Below are 21105 nucleotides of genomic sequence, written 5' to 3'. Positions count from 1 at the left end.
ATATTCATGAGAGATATTGGTCTGTAATTTTCTTTTTTTGTGGCTTCTTTGCCTGGTTTTGGTATCAGGGTTATGCTGGCTTCATAGAATGAATTGGGAAGTATCCCTTTGTCTTAGGCTGGGTTCTCTAGAGAAGCAAAACCAGTAAAGCATGTAAATATATATAAAGAGAGATTTACATCAAGGAAACGGCTTATGCGATTGTAGAGGCTGGGACGTCTCAGGTCCGTGGATCAAGATAGGGGCTTCTCTCGATTCTCGTAGCCACAGGGGCTGGTGAACCCAAGATTGGCAGGTCGGAGAGCAGGGCTCCTGCTCACAGGCTATGAAGGTCGACGAATCCCAGATAAGCTGGTATCCCAAGTCCCAAGAACTGGAGATTAGACGAACAGGAGGCAGCTGCAGGATCCAGAGTGAGCAAAAAGCCAGAATATCTGCTTATATTCGGATGCAGGCCACACCCCCAAAGGAAACTGCCTTTCAACTGATTGGCTACTCACAGCAAATTTCCATCATGGGAGTGATCACATATAAACACGGAGAATCATGGCCCAGCCAAGTTGACACACAACCTTAACCATCACACCCTTCCTTTTCTATGTTCTGAAATAGTTTGAATTGTACTGGTGTAAGTTCTTTTCTGAATGTTTGGTAGAATTTTCCTGTGAAGCCATCTGGGCCAGAGTTTTTTTTTTTTTGTTGGGAGTTTTCTTTATTACCTTTTCAATCTCTTGTCTTGTTATGGTTCTGTTCAGATTTTCAACATCAGTTTGTGTTCGTTTGGGTAGGTAGTGTGTTTCTGGAAATTTGTCCCATTTTCTCTAGGTTTTCAAATTTGTTGGAGTATATTTTTTCATAGTACTCTGTTATGATCCTTTTTATTTCAGTTGAGTCTGTTGTAATATCCCCTATTTCATTTCTTATTTGGGTTATTTGCCTCCTCTCCTGTTTTTCTTTTGTCAGTTTGGCTAGTGGTTTGTCGATTTTGTTGATCCTTTCAAAGAACCAATTTTCATTTTATTGATTCTTTTTATTGTTTTTGTATTCTCTATTTCATTTATTTCTGCTCTTATCTTCGTTATTTCCTTTCTTCTGGTGTCCATGGGCTTCTTTTGCTGTTCTCTATTTGTTCGAGTTGTATAGCGATTGTTTTGATTTTGTCCCTTCTTTTTTGATGTGTCCATCTATTGCTATAAATTGCCGTTAGCACTGCCTTTGCCATGTCCCAAAGGCTTTGGTATTATATATTTTTATTCTTATTTGGTTCTAGGAATTTTTTCTTTCCATCTTTGATTTCTATTACCAGTGCTTTTTTAGTAGGTTGTGATTCTGTTTCCATGTAATTGATTTTTTTTCCTTTCTCTTCCTGTTGTTAATTTCTTCTTTGATGGCATTGTAATCAGAGAAGATACTTCGTTTTATCTTAGTGTTTTGGATTTTATTGAGGCTTGCTTTGTGGCCCAAGATACGGTCTGTTCTGGAGAGCTTTCCATGTGCGTTGGAAAAGAGTGTTTACTTTGAAGCTGTTGGGTGGAGTGTTCTGTATATGTCTGTGAGGTCAAGTTGGCTGATTGTGGCCTTTAGATCTTCTGTATCTTTGTTGAGTTTCTTTCTAGATGTCCCGTCCTTTACTGAGAATGGTGTGTTGAAGTCTTCTACTACTATTGTGCAACTGTCCATTTCTCTTTTCAGTGCTGTTAGAGTTTATGTGTTTTGGAGTCTTGTCTTGGGTGCGTAGATATTTATTATGGTTATGTCTTCATAATGGATTGTCCCTTTAATCATTATATAATGCCCTTCTTTGTCTTTTATGGCGGATTTTGTTTTAAAGTCTATTTTAGTATTGCCACTCCTGCTCTTTTTTGGTAGCTGCTTGATATATTTTTTTCCATCCTTTGATTTTTAAAAAATTTATGTTTTTGTTTCTAAGGTGTGTCTCTTGTAGGCAACATATTGATGGATCCTGTTTTTCCATCCATTCTGTCACTCTGTGTGTCTTTATGGGTGCACTTAGGCCGTTTATGTTCAGTGTAATTATTGATAGGTGTGAGTTTATTGTTGTTATTTTGTAGTGCTATTTTTTGTGGTGCTGATGTTTTCTTTCTTCCTGTTACTCTCCTGTGCTGAATTCCTTTTGTTTGTGGATTTTTTAAATTTCATTTCTTTTGTTTTTGTATGTTGTGTGTTTACTGAGACTTTGTTTTTCTTCTTTATTTTGATGAGTAGGTTTGTTAACTTTCTTTGTGGTTACTTTGAAATTTACCCTTATCTTCCGAGGTTGGAACCGGTCTTTTATTACTGTATCCCCTTGCCTTCCTCTCCATTTGAAAGTTTGTACCTACACCTTCTTTTCTCTCTTTTATTGTTGTGACGCTGTCATCATTTCTAGATTAACCTCTCTGTTTCCCTGTTGTAAATCTTTTAGTTTTGATTTGTCCTCAAGAGTTCATTACCTGGGTTGGTATCTGGCTGATGCAGTCAAAGAGTATAGGGCGATCTTTTTGTAGCATGTCCCTCACTGTGGATTTGTATGATGTTTTCTCATTTGATACAGTTTTACATTTTTGGCAGGAAACCACAGAAGTGATACTGGGCCCTTCTTAGTTCATCATATCAAGAGGCACGTGATGTGTGTTTGTTCCTTTTGATCATTTGGTTAAGGTGGTGTCTGCCGGGTTTCTTCACTGTGAACTTGCTGATTTTCCTCATTGTATTTAACAAGTAATTTGTAGGGAGATAACTCTGAGACTTTATGAATAGCCTGCTCCTCATCAAATTTTCACCACTAGTTTTGGCATTTATTGATTATGATTCTTGCCTGAATCAGTTATTACTGATAGTCGTAAAATGGTGATTTTCTAATTCCATCATTCTTCTAGATTTATTATTTGACATTCTAGTGTTAAGTAAAAGTTTCCCTTATTCTCCATTTATTTGTTTAATATATGTAAGGACTTATGAATTATTACTTTATTCACCAGATTATAAGCTAATATTGTCATTATTTGCTTAATTGCTCTATAGACAGATATTTAGAAATTAAAAAAAAAAGTTTTATCAATCAAATGATATCCTTTAACTTCTTATATGTTTTTGAGAGCATAAACAGTTTTCTAATATGAAAATAAAATTCTGTATTCCGTATATCCACGTACAGACATCCCCTGATAAAGTGGATTATGAATATAGTGAACTCCTTTTATATCAGAATCAAGTTCTTCGGGAAGCAGGCCTCTATAGAGAAGCCCTGGAACATCTTTGTACCTATGAAAAGCAAATTTGTGATAAACTTGCTGTAGAAGAAACCAAAGGTAATTTATTAAGAATGTCATTTATTATATTTGATTATGGCAAAGAGAAGGGCTGAAAAGTCATCTGCTTGTTCCTGACAATGTCATATAATAGCACTTTTTTTATGATAAAAATTTATGTCCTAATCATATACTTCGAGTAATTTGTAATGTGGGAAAATACACGTTTAAAAAGTGGGTATTGTTGATGTTGTTAGTTGCTGTCGAGTTGATTCTTACTCATGATATAGGGGAAAGTAATTGTGAATAATAAAATTGTAGAATGACATGACTCAATGAAACATCCTTCCTTTAAATGAAGTATCTATGATCTGAAAAGGTAGTGTTTGATGAAAACAAAGAAAGCAGTTGCTTAATTTTATAAGTCAGAAGATTAAATATTTTAGAAATGGCTTATTAACACTTTATAAGCCAGATTTTTGTGTAGGTAATATATATTGATACACCAGTCTTTACTAAAATACAGTATAGGACATTCCTAGGGTGTTATTTATAGTTTTATTAGAATGTCTTGGTAGACATAGAAAGAAAATGAATTCTGAAGGGAAAGGAAACCAGAGTTTTGGGGTTATGTGTGTAGATTGAGATAGGAGGGGTAGATTCCTAAATAAATGGATCTCATTATACCATTTATCAGAGGACTGATAAAAAGGAACCCTGTAAATAGTTTTCTACCACTCGTCTGTCAGTTTTTCAGACTGTGATGATTTGCATATTGCTGTGATGCCAGAAGCTATACTACTGGTAGTTCAGATACCAGCAGGTCACCTGTGGTGGACAGGTTTCAACAGAGCTTTCAGACTTCAGACAGATGAGGAAAAAGGACCTGGTGATCTACTTCTTAAAAAAAGAAAAATTGCCAGTGAAAACCTTATGGATAGCAGCAGTTGTCTGATACAGTGCTGAAAGATAAGCCCGTCAGGTTGAAAGACACTCAAAGTACGACCGGGGAAGAGCTGCCTCCTCAAAGTAGAGTCGACCTTAATGATGTGAATGTAGTCAAGCTTTCAGGATCTTCATTTGCTGATGTGGTACTACTCAAAATGAGAAGAAACAGCTGCAAACATCCATTAATCAGAACGTGAAATATATGAAGTATTAATCTGTTTGAAGTCGTCAAAAATGAAATGCATAAAGATCAACATCCGAGGCATTAGTGAACTGAAATGGACTGGTGTTGGCCATTTTGAATTGGATAATCATATGGTCTACTATGCTGAGAATGACCAGTTGAAGAGGAATGGCATTGCATTCATTGTCTAAAAGAACATATCAAGATCTGTCCTGTTGTACAACACTGTCAGTGATAGGCTAATATCCATACATGTATAAGGAAGACTAGTTAATATGACTATTATTCAGATTTGCCCACTAACCACTAATGGCAAAGTTGAAGAAATTGAAGATTTTTACCAACTTCTGCGATCTGAAATTGATCAAACACGCAATCAGGTTGCACTGGTAATTACTGGTGATTGGAATGTGAAAGTTGGAAACAAAAAGGATCAGTAGTTGGAAAATATGGCCTTGGTGATAGAAACGACGCCAGAGATTGCATGATAGAATTTTGCAATGCCAACGTCTTATTCATTGCAAATATCAACAACATAAACAGCGACTATACAGGTGGACCTCGCCTGATGGAATACACAGTAATCAAATTGACTACATCTGTGGAAAGAGATGATGGAGAAGTTCAATATCATCAGTCAGAACAATGCTGGGACCGACAGCAGAATGGACCATCAATTGCTAGTATCCAAGTTCAGGTTGAAGCTGAGGAAAATTAAAACAAGTCCATGAGAACCAAAGTACGACCTTGAGTATATCCCATCTGAATTTAGAGACCGTCTCAAGAAAAGATTTGATGCATTGAACACTAATGACCTGACGAGTTGTAAGATGACATCATACATGAAGAAAGCAAAATATCATTAAAAAGACAGGAAAGAAAGACAGAAAAGACCAAAATGGATGTCAAAGAGACTTTGAAAGTTGCTCTTGAACGTAAAGTAGCTAAAGCAAATGGAAGAAATGATGAAGTAAAAGAGCTGAGCAGATTTCAGAGGCTCAGGAAAACAAAGTAAAGTATTACAATGAAATGTGTAACACCTGGAGTTAGAAAACCAAAAGGGAAGAACATGCTCTGCCTTTCTCAGGCTGAAAGAACTGGAGAAAAATCCAAGCCTTGAGTTGCAATATTGAAGGATTCTATGGGCAAAATATTGAACGATGCAGGAAGCGTCAAGAGAAGATGGAAGGAAAACACAGAGTCACTGTACCAGAAAGAATTGGTTGATGTTCAGCCATTTCAGGAGGTAACATATGGTTAAGAACTGATGGTATTGAAGGAAGAAGTCCAAGTTGCACTGAAGGTATTGGTGGAAAACAAGGTTCTAGGAATTGACGGAATACCAATTGAGATGTTATAACAAATGGATGCAACACTGGAAGCGTCACTCGTCTATGCCAAGAAAATTGGAAGACAGCTACCTGGCCAACCGATCAGTTCCAAAGAGAAGTGATCCAACAGAATGTGGAAATTATCGAACAGTATCATCAGTGTCACACACAAGTAAACTTTTGCTGAGGATAATTAACAAATGGTCGGAATTGATCAATGTGTTTTAGCAATTTGGATATCATTGGCGACAATAACAGAAGCACTTTCTGAGCATTTGGAAGTGATATAGTGGAAACCCAAATCATGGCAGTGTAAGTGAGAATGGAGGTAGGGGAATTGAAGATAGTAAGCTTAAATGACCCATACAAGGTGTTCAGCTTCATGGGATACACAAAAAGCGTGGTAGATGAAATAGATGCAGGATCAAAAGATAGTTTTTTTTTACTGCATGTGTTTGTGCTAATTGTGGAACGATTCAGTAGAGATAGAATATCAGATATAGTAGAGGGGATACAATCTAGTTGAAAAACTGAAGAATTCACCTTAGATAACATGAGTAGTTGATCCATAGTAATGAGAAATGGCAGACTGTATGGGCAAGTAGGTGTGTAGCTATGGAGCCCTGGTGGTGGAGTGTGTAAGAGCTGTGGCTGCTAACCAAAAAGGTAGCCAGTTCGAATCCACTAGCTGCTCCTTGGAAATCCAGTGGGGCAGTTCCACTCTGTCCTATAGGGCACTATAAGTCAGAATCGACTCGATGGCAACAGGTTTGGTTTTGATAGGTGTGTAGATATAATGGGTATTTGCAGAAGTTCTCTTTTAACTGTTTCCATTTTTTCAGTGAAATAGGAAGCAAGGCCACCAGCTTATTCCAAAAAATATGTATTAAATACCTACAGTTTTACCATCGGTTCTTGATCATATGTTACCTCCTGAAATGGTTCAACATCAACCAATTTTTTTTTGGTACATTGACTCTCTGTATTCCTTCCATCATCTTTTGATGCTTCCTGCATTGCTCAGTATTTTGCGCATAGACTCCTTCTGTATTGCAACTTGAGGCTTGGATTTTTTTCTTCAGTTCTTTCATTTTACTTGTATCCAAAATCAACGCCCATGGAAGCAGCAGTCAGGAAATCAAAGGATGCATTGCATTGGGCAAATCTGCTGCAAAAGATCTCTTTAAAGTGTTAAAAAGCAAAGCTGTCAATTTAAGGACTAAGGTGCACCTGACCCAAGCCATGGTGTTTTCAGTCGCCTTACATGCATGTGAAAGCTGGACAGTGAATAAGGAAGAAGGAAGAATTGATGCCTTTGAATTATGTTGGTGAAGAATATTGAATGTACCATAGGCTGCCAGAAATACGAACAAATCTGTCTTGGAAGAAGTACAGCCAGAATGCTCATTAGAAGCAAGGATGGTGAAACTTCGTCTCAGGTACTTTGGACATGTTATCAGGAGGGACCAGTCCTTGGAGAAGGACATCATGCTTGGTAAAGTAGAGGGTCAGCGAAAAAGAGGAAGAGCCTCAACGAGATTGATTGACACAATTGCTGCAACAGTGGGCTCAAGCAAAACAACGATTGTGAGGATGGCGCAGGACCCGGCAGTGTTTGGTTCTGTTGTACACAGGGTCGCTATGAGTCGGAATAGACTTGACTGCACTTAACAGCAACAACACCTGCAGTGTATCAGGTGTTGAGGTTAGGGTATCTAAAGAGAAAAGACAGAACTGAGAGAAGAATCAATCTTTGGAACTCCAGAAATAAAGACATTGTTGCTGGTGGCGGTGGTAGTGAGGACAGACTAGGATGGTCAGGATCACTTGGGAGCTTCATGGAGTGGGTGATTGGCACAGTTAGGCAAAGGTTTTGTTGTTAATTCTTATACCACTTAGTCCTCCCACACGGAAAAGGTGGTAGATTAAGGGTAGGAAATGAGAATGAGTGTAGTGTAGGAGAGAAAATTTGCAGAATTTTTTTAATGTTCTCAGCGAAGTAGGCTTTTGGTTACTATAGAGCAGACTTGCTGAACCTTAGCACAGTTGACATTTTGGGTCATATAATTCTTTATTTGGGGGGAGGGTAGGTGTCTCCTGTATATTGTAGGATGTTTAGCAGTATCCCTAGCCTCTACCATTGGATACCAGTAGGTCTTCTGTCATCTTTCTCCTCCTAACCCCCCTCCCCCAGCTGTGACAACCAGAAATGTCTCCAGATATTGCCACATGTCCCCAGGGTGGTAAAATTGCCCACAGTTGAGAACCACTGGTACAGAGGTTAAGAATATTGGCTCTCTTAGCCACATTGCTTGGGTTCACATCCTAGCTTCTGCACTATCTGAGAGGTGGCTGGGGGGTTTACTTAAGCTTTATGTGCTTTATAAAATGAAAAAAAAATAGTAACCTGCCTCATAAGTTGTGAGAAGTGAATTAGTTAATGCATGTAAAACATTTAAAACAGTCACTGACAACAGAATAAGCGCTCAACGAGTCTTTGTTTTTACTATCTGATGAGGGTTAGAGGTAGAGGATGAAGTAGTGGTTTGAAAACAGTATCCGGTGAATTGATGTCTATTAAGGAAGAGGATTTCTGAACCATGTTTGAGGCTTATGAGTGTTTGGAGCACATATATTTTTAATGAAACCAGTGCCCCCTGTCCATTCATCTGACTCTCTTTCCTCCCAAGAGAAGGTGCAGAGCAAACAAGAGATTTGGGATAATCTGTGCTTTAAAATTGGTAGAACAAGCAAGGGAGCCTATGTTTTGAGATTGATTTTGATACCTGGGGCTACTAATGTCTTTTAGTGTTGTGATTGATTGTGGAATCCAAGAAAGCCAAGCAGCAGAGAGTTGCTGATAGGCTAGAAGAAAAGGGAATGGAGTTTTATCTGCGGTTGAAGGGCAGGACTGGTGTGAGAAGAAGATAAGACAGTTAAGCTTAAAGCAAGATCCCTGTGGTAGTTGGAAGAGACAGAGTCAGACACTGTGTGGTCTTAAATGTGGCCATTTTTATCAGCTATTATAGCAGAATTGGGTTGTAGTTAATGAAGGAATCATAGGTTAGGGTTGGGACATTATTTTATATGTAAAAGTTGTCCATATGGTGGCAGGAATAATTTAGGACTAGATGATGCTTAATAAGGAGCCCTGTTGATGCAGTGGTTGAGGGCTGAGCTGCTAACCAAAAGGTCGGTGGTTCAAACCACCCAGCAGCTCCCCAGGAGAAAAGACCTGGCAATCTGTTCCCGTAAAGATTTACAGCCTAGGAAATCCTATGGAGCAGTTCTACTGTGTCCTGTAGGGTCACTATGAGTTAGTATGAAATTGAGGGCACACAGCAACAACAGATGATGCTTGGTGACAGTGTGCTCAGTGAATGTGGGAAAGTGGTCTGGAGTTGGACAGATATCTGAATAAATAAGAAGATGGTATTTCTAAATACTATGAGCTTCGAAAGAGGAAGGGATAATAAAAGCATGCGGTAAACAGTCTTCTTGAATGGAATTGGGAGTGCAGGAGGATACCAAATCCATTTACTTCTCAACCTTGATTTATAATGAGATCCTAAGAGAAAATTTGAGGAAAAGTTAAAATTACAATGAGAAGTTTTTTGTCAAATATTTCATTAATTTTTTATTTCATCAGGGGAACTTCTGTTGCAATTATGTCGTTTGGAAGATGCTGCTGATGTTTATAGAGGATTACAAGAGAGAAATCCTGAGAACTGGGCCTATTACAAAGGCTTGGAAAAGGCTCTCAAGCCAGGTAGTGTTGTTTAAGAGTTATTTTCTAAATTTTAATTGCTTCCTTTGTTAATATGTGTATGGGTGCATGTGTAGGTGTGTATTTTTTAATTTTGTGATTAAAATATATAACAAAATTTGCCATTTTAACCATTTTTAAATGTACAGCTCAGTGGCATTAATGCCATTCACAATATTGTGCAGTCATCACCACTATTTCCAAAACTTTTTCATCACTCAAACAGAAGCTCTGTATCCCGTAAGGTGTCACTCCCCATTTTCCCTTCCACTCAGCCTCTGGAACGCTCCAGTCCCCTTTCTGTCTCTATAGATTTTCGTGCTCATATGATTACCCATACAATATTTGCCTTTTTGTGTCTGGCTTACATCATTTAACTTAATGATTTTAAGTTTCATTCATGTTGTAGTGTATATTAGAGCTTTGTTTCCCTTTATGGCTGAATAATATTTTCTGTATATACCACATTTTTTGTATCCATTCATCTCTTGATGGACACCTATGTTATTTCCACCTTTTTGCTGTTGTGAATAATGTTGCTGTGAAATGAACATTGGTGTACAGGTATCTGTTTGAGTCCCTGTTTTCAATTCTTTTGATTATATACCGAGGAGTGGAGTTGCTGGGTCGTAAAATAATTTTATGTTTAACTTTTTGAGGGACACCAAGCTGTTTTCCACAGTGGCAGCACCGTTTTACATTCCCTCCAGCAATGCATGAGAGTTCCAGTTTTTCCACATCCTTGCTAACGCTTGCCATTTTCCATTTTCTTTGTAATAGCTGACCTAGTGGGTGTAATGTGGTATCTCATTGTGGTTGTTAGTATATATTTTACTAACTCATTGCAAAGCACAACTAAAAAAATAGTGGTTAAGAATTGGTTCAGAATCTGAATACAAAAATACATTTGCAGGCTTCCATTTAATAACAGTAGACCAAGCACATTCTGAAACCTCTCCTATTACAAATTTGTAGAAATGGTTGAGAAAATGATTTTGAAAAACAATTAAGGAGAACAAATGCATAATAACTTAACATGACAGGGAAGTTTCTGCTGACAGAAATGAAGGTGTCTACCTGAAAGAAAGATGCAAGCATACCTTATGTGGTAAGCTGTGTCCGTAGGCGAGTGGCCTGCCAGCGGCCTGCTAATGTAGCCAGGCACAGCACTGTTCCCGACGTGTGAAGAGGAGCTAAATTTGTATCACTCAGACTAACTTGGGTTCAGACTCTCTCTGTCTCTCTTCCCTTACCCCCACAGGGGGTCCACTTTTGTGGACAGGCCCAGAAATAGGTAGCTTTCTTAGCCAAATAATTGGATTTGAAGCTGTGTTTCCTTCAGGGCTGATACTGAGCCGTTCCTCATACCACTGCTAGATACGAGGGAAACCTCTTCCTGAAGATTGTTACAAAGAATCACAGACTCTGCTAGGGACACCAGCAGAGTGAATGGTAATTAATCATCAGTGCTGGCAAAAGAGAAAGGGAGGATGGAAGAATTTAAGAGAGGGAATTGCAGCCTTGAAACATGAATAGCCAGTTACCAGAAAGTACCAATTAGGAATCTGGGAAATGGAAAGAAAAATCTTAATAGAGTTAATAAAAAAGAGGCTACAGCTGAGGAAAGTTTAGTGAAGTGGAAGATTGAACTGAGGAAAGCTTCAGCACTGAGTATAAAAGAAATACGGAAAAATGGAAGATAGAGGATAGATGGAGAATCTCCAAAATAAGCCAAAGGAGAAGAGTTGAAGAAGGAGAGGCTAAAGAGAATAGTGGAGAGGCAATATATAGAAACATAACAGCATGATTTTCTTAAAACTTGAAGAGAGAAAGGAATTCTCAGATTTTGAAAAGATAACCCAAAGCAGAAGAGGATAAAAAAAATACTTTGTTTTATATGATGAGAAGTATTTAAAATATAAAAATATTGGAAGGAAATATTCTAAAATAATGATTTTTGATATTTTTGGTTGGTAAGGTTACAAATAGTTTTTTCCCAATCTTCAGATTTTCTGTTGAATAGAGTAAATTTTAATATACTTTGAGAAATTTATATTTGTAGTTTATGTATAAAAATTTTTTCTTTGTCTGCAGCTAATATGTTAGAAAGGCTAAAAATTTATGAGGAGGCCTGGACTAAATATCCTCGGGGACTGGTGCCAAGAAGACTGCCATTAAACTTTTTATCCGGTGAGTGAGAACAATTGCAAAGTAATGAAGATGCTGATAGGATTTAAGGCTTCTTTCCTTGGTTTTAAATATATGAGTATGCGTGTTAATACTAAGGTGTGCCTTGTTAGAGTTGTCTGGATAAATGTAAGCCAACAGGATTTTTTTCTTCCAAGGTGACAAGTTTAAGGAATGTTTGGATAAATTCCTAAGGATGAATTTCAGCAAGGGTTGTCCACCAGTCTTCAATACTTTGAGATCATTATACAAAGATAAAGAAAAGGTAAAGCAAAGGCAATTTTTTTTTTCTAACTTTCATTTGTTTGCTCAGTATTTGGCATAGTTGACTCTTGATTTTCTTTGCACATTTTGTGAATCTTCCTAGCTTGCCATTTAAATGTTTCTATGCTTTTCTTTTCATCCACCTTTCTCTTTACCTCAGTAACTTATTGCTTATTTTTTGTTTTTTGTTTCTGCTTCATATTTCAGTGAGTCAGCATAGGTATGAAAAGTTGGTAAGGTACATTTTCTTCAATCCCTGCTCATGGTGAAAGTCAGAAGTGATTTTTTTTTTTAAGCCAAGTTTTAGTTTAGTAATCTTTCTCCTTTTTAACTTGGTAGAAAAAAAAATTCTGTCGGAAGAGTTTGTTTGCTGTCCCAGTAAGTCAACTTACTCTTTCAGCTCTGTGTTATAATATTGCAAATGCTTATTTAGAGGATGTTTTATGCTTCTCTTAGATGATTTTGCTTGCAAGTACAGTGGCATCAAGAAATGTTGGTTAGATTTTTTTTTTAATGATTTACGGTGAAGAATCGTAAAGATGGAACAAATTAAACGTGCTAAACATTTTAACCTGAAGCACATAATGTGCATTTATTTGCCAGTCTTGATGAAAGATCCAAGATAGGAGCTTTATTGATTGGTGTTTCACATTTTTTTCCCTTGTGTAAATTACATCCATAAAATATGGTTGGTTATTTCTGGTTTTGGTAGAGTGAGAACTGAGATCTTTTGAAGCAGTCTTGGCATATAGACTCCTACATTTTTATGATTTTCCCCTTTATTATTTATGATTGTCTCAGTTATTCCTGAAATTGGTTAAATATCTAATTTATCTTTGAGTCTCTTCACAGTATTCAACCTATACAAACATTTCCTTTTGTTCTCATTTCTTAAGTTGACCTAATATTGAATTAAATTATGCAATTATGGATAATAAGTGCAACTGATTCAAACAGGTTTGAGAAAACAAAAGTGACTCTTAGTAAGCATATAGTTCAACTTCTGGGAGCAGAAGAACATGGGCACATCAGAGTAACCTAGCTGCGACCATTCAGTCCTCACAGTTTTCTGAGGTAATCAAGGGAGCTGGTGTTAATCTGTTGAGTCAGTTAAATTAAGGTTATTTAAGAGAGTTTCTATAGCTACACAAATCCATTAAGGCTAGATTAAGCAAGGAACGTAAAAAATAAAAAAATATTCACAGATCTTTTGTGAAGCTAGGAGCAAGTAGTGAAGTCAGGACTCAGGAGAAAACAGAACGTGGACAGCCATGCATTCTCCTGGATCTCATAAACCCACCCACTGTTCTGTGTGGCAGTTTCACTAATATTTTCCCCTGGATTATGAAATTATCATCTTTTTATGGAATTCCTCTTTGAACATAGCATTTAATTGTGGATTCTTGAAGACAGATATTAACTCCTGGTGTTGTTTATATGAATTGAGATAAAAAATGAAGCAGGATGTAAATCATTCACAATATTGCCTCTCTTTTTCTAACCCTTTCCTGATTCTTGGTTCAGCTTGGTGCTTTATTTTCCCTTTCCCAACAGAGAAAAGGAATTTACCAGGAAATTCTTAGGAAATTGTCTTAATACACACCTACACGAACATATGATTCATTTGATTACTTTTAAATTTTTATCTAGAGTTTAAGAGATTTATAAAAGGGTGTGTGTATACTGGATGCTAAAATATTTATTTAGGCCTTTAATAAGAATAGTAACTGCTCTTTTTATTTTTTTAAATTAAAGTGTGCTTGTGTGTTTGTACTCTAGGTGGCAATCATAGAAGAATTAGTAGTAGGTTATGAAACGTCTCTAAAAAGCTGCCGGTTATTTAACCCCAATGGTAAGTGCTCAAGTTTTATGTTTTTAAAACATCTTGAGAAAATTTTAATACACTATAAAGTTCTTAACCAGCCAGTCAGTATTCTTAATTCTTTAGGGTAAACATAGAGTATTAAAAACTTTTGTTTTCCCCTTAAGGTGGAGATATATTAATTTGCATATTATGTGAAGTTATTTGATTACAAGAGTCACGTGAGCTTTTTGGAATAAAAATTATATAAAATTTAACACATCTATAAAAGTAGATACAACAGTATGATGATCCCCCATTTCCTCAGCACCTAACTTCCATAATTTTTAATTCATTGCCAAACTTACTTCGTCTTTATCCTCACCTACTCCCCCCTAATCCCGTGTTATTCTGAAGCAAATCCCAAACACCACATTATTTCATCCATGAATATTTCAATATGTCTAAAAGATAAGGACTTAAAACATAATACCATCACAACTGAAAATTAATACTTTCTTAATATCAAATAACTAGTCCATGTTCGATGACCTACAGTGGCGTAATGGTTAAATGCTCAGCTGCTAACCAAAATGTTGACAGTTCAGACTCACCCAGCAGCTCTGTGGGAAAAAGACTTGGTGATCTGCTTTTGTAAAATCACAGCCAAGAAAACACTAAGGGGCAGTTCTACTCTGTCACATGGAGTCGATGTGAGTCGGAGTCGACTTGACAGCATACAACAACAGTCCATATTCGCATTTCCATTTGTCTTATAAGTGTCAAGATTTTTTTTTTCCATTCTTTGTTTTTGAAGTTGTTTGTTTGAATCAGGATCTAGATAAGAGCTATGCTTTAATATTGGTTGATACGTCTCTTAAGTCTCTTTTAATCATTGGTGTCTCCTCCATCTCTTTCTCCCTGCAATTTACGTGTTTAAGAAACTTTTTTTTTTCCTTGAATTTTCCCACAGTCTGGAATTTGCTAGGTGCATCCCATGGTGTTTAACATGTTATTCCTCTGTTCTCTGAATTTCCTGTATAGATTGGTAGGTGGATTTAGAGCTGTGCTATCACCCACATGTGGCTGTTAAAATTAATTCAAATTAAATAAAATTAAAAATTCAGTTCCTCAGCTGCATTAACCACATTTTAATTGCTGCTCAGTAGCCACATCTGGTTAATGCCTGTGTGTTGGACAAGGTAGATACAGAACTTTTCCATCACTGTAGAAACTTCCACTGGATAGATCTGATTCAGTTTTATTTGTTTTGCTTTTGCTATATGAGACATGAGCAAGATTATTTCACAGGTGTTAGTGTGTTCTATATCGGGGGCATATAGTCTTTGCTTCTTCTGTTGTAACTGTTAGGAATTACAAACTAATGATATTCTATTACTCATTCCTTATTTTGAAAGAGAAACTTCCCTTCACCTACTATTTGGCTACCCAGTATTGAAGTTTGTATAGGTAAAGCAGTGCTGATATTTTTCCTCCACACCCCTTCTTTTTTTTTCTTCACCAATGTTCAAAATAATGAATTGATTCAGTAGTATCCTTTAGCAGTTACGAGAACTACATTTTTTGAAGTATTATTATGAATTCATGGGATTTAGCATAGTTGATGTTTTAAGTCACTGTAATTTCAAATAAATGATCCCATCCTTCACACACCATGGTAGTAGTTGATAGCTTCCTTGATGTTTGACATGACGGGATATTCCAGTTCATCTAGCATATTGCCCACCACAGACCTAGAGTTTGTTGGTTTTTCAAGGAGCCTTGGTTCTTACAGTGGGAAAGCCCAGCATGGAACCTGGAACGCTCATTGCTATTAGTTTGTTGTTTCTAGGTCTCAGATGAATTTAATAGTACTTTTTAAAAGACTTTGCCATGGTTTCATTGGTTAATCATCATGATGTTCCTTTGATTATCAACATTTTTCTACAAATTATACAAACGTGGAAGAGGTTCAGTGACATGCCCAAGAATATACAGCACTTTTGTTACAGATCTGTCTGGTCAGGGAGTTGGTGAGTTCCACTCCTATTGTTTGTCCACTGAGCCATCGTGCTTTTACTAGGCTAAAAATAAGCAATCCATTGCTTTCTTTAAAAGGAAATAATTTTTGTCATATATCAGAAATTTGTATTAAAACACTTTTTTAATGTGTGGGCTATAGCTTTAACTTACGCTTTTTTTGTGACTATATTAAAATTAAATCATGAACTAAAATATAGAATAAGCCTCTTATCATCTCATTTTTGGTATAGTTTTTATTCCACAAAATTATACATCTATGCATATTCCAGTATAATATTAAAATCTATTAAGGATATTATAATTACCAAAATTCAAAATTACCACATCACAAGTACATTTATGTATAGTATAGTACATTAGCTAGAAACTCAATTAAGTCAGGGCTTTTTTTTTTTATTGATTTTATTATTAATTAATGATTAAAAATTCTTCAATTTTTCTTTCTTTTTCTTTCCCCCCTTCTTCTCATAAATAACATCTTAATGAATACATTCCTAGTTCTAGTACAGCTTGGCTCCGCCACCCCTTTCAGTCTTCTTTTTAGGTAATTAATTGTATTTTATCTTACTTACCTGTCATTTATTCAAGTCCATACTATAGGCAAGGCATTGTGCTAGGGGCTGTTAAGATACAGAACTGAAAACATATTCCATTCCAAAAATCTTTTAGACTTAGGTGCAGTTTTATAGCCAGATACATAAGTGACATGATTCAAACTGTTAATAAAGATAAGAGCATTTTGAGGTGGGGAATTCTCTTAACATATGTAATGCCTAATCTTGTCTCCTTCTATCCTTCTGCCCCTTTTTAAGATGATGGAAAAGAGGAACCACCAACCACATTACTTTGGGTCCAGTACTACTTGGCACAACATTATGACAAAATTGGTCAGCCATCTATTGCTCTGGAATACATAAATACTGCTATTGAAAGTACACCTACATTGATAGAACTGTTTCTTGTGAAAGCTAAAATCTATAAGGTAAAATTCCCCCCCCCTTTTTTAAATAATGTAATAAGACTTGTTGTAAAATATTTTTATATTTTATAAACTCTAAATGTTTAAAAAAATGACATATTTGATGGTTCAAAAGATATGGGATAACAAGTATAGTACATTTATCCTCAGTCTGATTACTTTTAGACTTTGGACTTAGGCTGTTTGAATATTCACTTAAACACATGTACGTACATATGTGTGTGTATGTGTATCGCTGTTCACATATATATTCTCATGTATTCACATACACATCTGATTATTCTCTTGGTTGTTGGTAGTAAGAGTTAAGTAATCCAAAGTTAATTATATTTGCTTTGAAATGTGTTTAACATTTGAGTATGATCACATGCCAGTATATAGTAATGTTAATAAAATGACACTGTGAAGATTCTGAGATGAATTTTACATATTATCTCTTTTGCCTCCTTAATTCCTGGCCTTGCTTCAGGTTCTCCGAAGTTATTGGGGGGAGAAGTTGTAAACCAATGATTTATTTAGTTAACAAAATAGTGAAATTAAGTAATATTTTAAATACACTTTCCAAAACCAGATTTTACTTATCAGTTTGGCTTTACCAAATGGACTAGTTAGGTAAATTAGAATGAGGAGCATAGGGAGGTATCCAGTAGTGGTCCTACCTAATCAGTAATGTTTCCATGCTTCCTCTGGAATCGAAATTTGGCCACCCAATTGCTTTTTATATCTTTAATATTGAACTATGTTCTGACTAATTTGAAGATTTTGATTACTATCTATTGTTTGATTCAACAACTTTTTTTGAGTATTTACTATGTGCCAGTCACTATTCTAGGCAGTGGGGATATGACAGTAGACAAAACAGTTAAAACAAGTCTACTCTCAAGGGATGTACATTCTAGATGGACAGGTATCAGAACTTACATTATGGTGGAATGCATGCATTTACATTAATTATCATCTTACGAGTTAAAAAAAAAAATACTTCCATTTGTTTTTTTAAAATAATTTATCAGCAACTAACTTACTTTCTTTTAATATAATTAGCATACTTACCAGTTTCTTTTACTGTTGTACCCTGTAAGCATGCTGGGAATATTAAAGAAGCTGCAAGGTGGATGGATGAGGCTCAAGCCTTGGATACAGCAGACAGATTTATCAACTCCAAGTGTGCAAAATACATGCTAAAAGCCAATCTAATTAAAGAGGCTGAAGAAATGTGCTCAAAGTTTACAAGGGTTTGTACAGCTAGTGTTCTTACATACGAATAAACAGAACATGAGCCAGTTCATACTTGTTTATACTATTTTTAACATCAGAATAGTCAGGACTTTATATCACCATATTGAAACAAACTGAAATTGATGTTAGTATAAAACAGTATTTTCTTTTTAGATGATTGTACCAATCAGTTTTTAAACTCTGGTTTATTTTGATATATGTTCAGATGACTTTTTTTTTTTTTTTAAAGATAAGGAAACTATTAAGTACTTGCTATGTGCTAGTGTTCTTTTTCTTATGTTGATCACTGCCCCCCACTATGTTGGCCTTCTGCTTAATCCTTTGCAGAGGTACATATTTTTCTCTGTGGTTAGAAATACAATTTCACTTTCTTTCCCATATTAACTATTCCCTGTTACTCTCAGAATGTTTAAAAAAATACAAAATGATTTTGAAAGAATTGTTTCAAAATCAGTTGGCCATATTTTCTTTCTTAAATTCTGTGGTGGAATAGTGTGTTTGGTAAGAAATGGTCTTGAATATGTGTGGTTTTCATATAGGAAGGAACATCGGCGGTAGAGAATTTGAATGAAATGCAGTGCATGTGGTTCCAAACAGAATGTGCCCAGGCTTATAAGGCAATGAATAAATTTGGTGAAGCACTTAAGAAATGTCATGAGATTGAGAGAGTAAGTACTTATACATTCTCATTTTATTCTGTTGTCACGTAGAAGGTTTTGAGCAAATCCTATAGTTTTTCTCTCCTTCCTCTTATAATCAGAGTTGTTATGTTGTTAGTTGTTGTCAAGTCTATTCTGACTCAGTGGTGACTCCATGTGTGGAGAGTAGAACTACACTCTCTAGGGTTTTCAAGGTTGTGAACTTGAAAGCAGATCACCAGGCCTTCTGAGGTGCTTTTGGGTGGGTTTGAACCACCAACATCTCCAGAGCTTAACTATTTGCACCACTCAGGGACTCCATAACAACCCTATAGGACACAGTAGAACTGCCCCCGGAGGGTTTCCAAGGAGCAGCTGGTGGATTCAAACTGCCAACCTTTGGTTAGTAGCCATAGCTCTTAACCACTGTGCCACCAGGGCTTTTGTGTGTGTGTGTGTGTGTGTGTGTGTGTGATTAAATCATTATTTTCACAAATAAACACAGTCTATGTAATTTCATGTTTGTAATATTATCAAGTAGAGAACACCAGAGCTTAGTGGAATGTGAAAGTTGCTAGTTGCTTGACTTACTAATTGATTTCTCTCCCCCATGCCAACTTTACATTGCATAGGGTTTATATGTATAGCTCAGAAAAATTGCCAAAGATGACATATTATAATCCTTTAGGAATGATTCTAAATATAACAACTGAATGCTTAATGTGTGAGTCTATTGCACTACACTATTATGTGTACTAATAAATTGTTTGTCATGATAGCTTTATGTTAAGTATGATTAAGGAAGAAATAAAATACAACCAAAAACCAAACCAGACTCATTGCTGTCGAGTCAATTCTGACTCATAGCGACCCTGTAGGACAGAGTGAAACTGCCCCAGAGGGCTTCCAAGGAGCTGCTAGTGGATTTGAACTGCCGACCTTTTGGTTAGCAGCTGAGCTCTTAACTACTCTGCTACCAGGGCTTTGGAATAAAATATGTGTATATATATTTTTAATTATCTTATCTTTCCATTCAACAAATAATTCAGTGCCTACTCTGTGCCATATCCTGTGCTAGGTGATGGCCAACTGTATTTGCTTATTTGGTATGTAAGGTATTTATATTGAATGATGAAATTTTTAATATTTTTTTATTTTACCAATTTTTTTCATGCTAAGAAAATGAGTAATTCCAAGGCTTTGGTTTTTATAATGTTCTTTTACATTGCTATAACTCAAATTACTATAATTCAATTGCTGTAATAAAAAAAGATAATTTTGTTAGCATTTTATAGAAATCACTGATGACCAGTTTGACTTTCATACATACTGTATGAGGAAGATTACCCTTAGATCTTATGTGGACTTATTAAAACTAGAAGATGTACTTCGACAGCATCCATTTTACTTCAAGGCTGCAAGAATTGCTATAGAAATCTATTTGAAGCTTCATGATAACCCCCTTACAGATGAGAATAAAGAACATGAAGCTGATACAGGTATAATATTTAGATTGGTTATTGTTTGCTCTAGTGCACATATACATGTTTATGTTTTGGTATAATATTGCTTTTTCCTAAGCTTTTTATTGAGTGCCTTTTGGGAAGGTGTTATGCGTGGATAGAAGATGATGGTCATTGTGAATTTCTCTAAGCAACAAAAGAAAAATATTAACTTTTACATTTTCAAAATAAGAATTTTCTTTATGCTGATTATTACATTTAAAAAGTTTGAATTTCATGACTTTTACATTGAGTATCTGGTTTATCCACTACTGTAAGTTGCTCACTTCTCTAATAGGATGTATTCATTCTGCTTGAAGTCCTTAATTAGGGTTGAAACTCTATTACCGGTTGTTAATGTATTTAGTTCTCCCTTTTTTATAGTAATTTATAATTAAGCTACTCTAAGGTGACTGTTACATGAACATTAAAACCTTTGACCCGTTTTTTTTCTTATTGTGGCAGAATATATATGATAAAACTTCATAATTTTAACCACTTTTATGTATATAATTCAATGGCATTAATTACAATCACCATATTGTGCAACCATCATCACTGTCCATTTCCAAACTTTTTTATCACCCTTAATAGAAACTTGGTACCCTTTAAGAAGTAACTCCTCATTTTCTCCTTTTACCTCTCCCTGCTAACCATTAATAAACATTGATCTCTATGCATTTGTTTATTCTAGATATTTCATATACATGGGATCATATAGTATTTTTCCTTTTGTGTCCGACTGATTTCACTCAGCATAATGTTTTCAGATTTCGTCGATGTTGTAGCATGTATCAGAACTTAATTTCTCTTGCTGAAGGCTTGACTAGGGCTGAAAGATCCATTTCCCAAATGGCTCACTCATGTGGCTGTTAGCAAGAGACCTTAGTTCCTTGTAACGTGAGTCTTTCCATAGGACTGTACGTTAGAGAGAGCAGGGAGGAAGCCGTGATGCCTTTAATGTTCTATTCT

General features: G+C 35.9%; 1 protein-coding gene across 7 annotated transcripts in view; it reads left to right on the top strand.

The window, feature by feature from the left end:
* NAA15 (N-alpha-acetyltransferase 15, NatA auxiliary subunit) overlaps positions 1–21105 on the top strand; it is an 85239-nt gene that overhangs the window by 43449 nt on the left and 20685 nt on the right. For 6 of the 7 annotated variants that reach the window (XR_002825471.1, XM_004385482.2, XM_023739747.1 and 3 more), the window contains 9 exons: positions 3158–3311; positions 9364–9483; positions 11575–11670; positions 11826–11932; positions 13711–13783; positions 16588–16757; positions 17837–17989; positions 18533–18661; positions 19917–20130. Coding sequence is in view for 6 of the 7 variants with exons in the window: in XM_004385482.2 (XP_004385539.1) it covers positions 3158–3311; positions 9364–9483; positions 11575–11670; positions 11826–11932; positions 13711–13783; positions 16588–16757; positions 17837–17989; positions 18533–18661; positions 19917–20130 (1216 nt within the window). In the remaining variant the exon portion in view is untranslated. The remainder of the gene's footprint in view (positions 1–3157; positions 3312–9363; positions 9484–11574; positions 11671–11825; positions 11933–13710; positions 13784–16587; positions 16758–17836; positions 17990–18532; positions 18662–19916; positions 20131–21105) is intronic. The other variant, XM_023739749.1, reaches the window with a different exon arrangement.

Source organism: Trichechus manatus, unplaced genomic scaffold (assembly GCF_000243295.1).
Source record: "Trichechus manatus latirostris isolate Lorelei unplaced genomic scaffold, TriManLat1.0 scaffold00139, whole genome shotgun sequence".
Lineage (NCBI taxonomy): Eukaryota > Metazoa > Chordata > Mammalia > Sirenia > Trichechidae > Trichechus > Trichechus manatus.
This window is presented reverse-complemented; position numbering and strand designations above follow the sequence as displayed.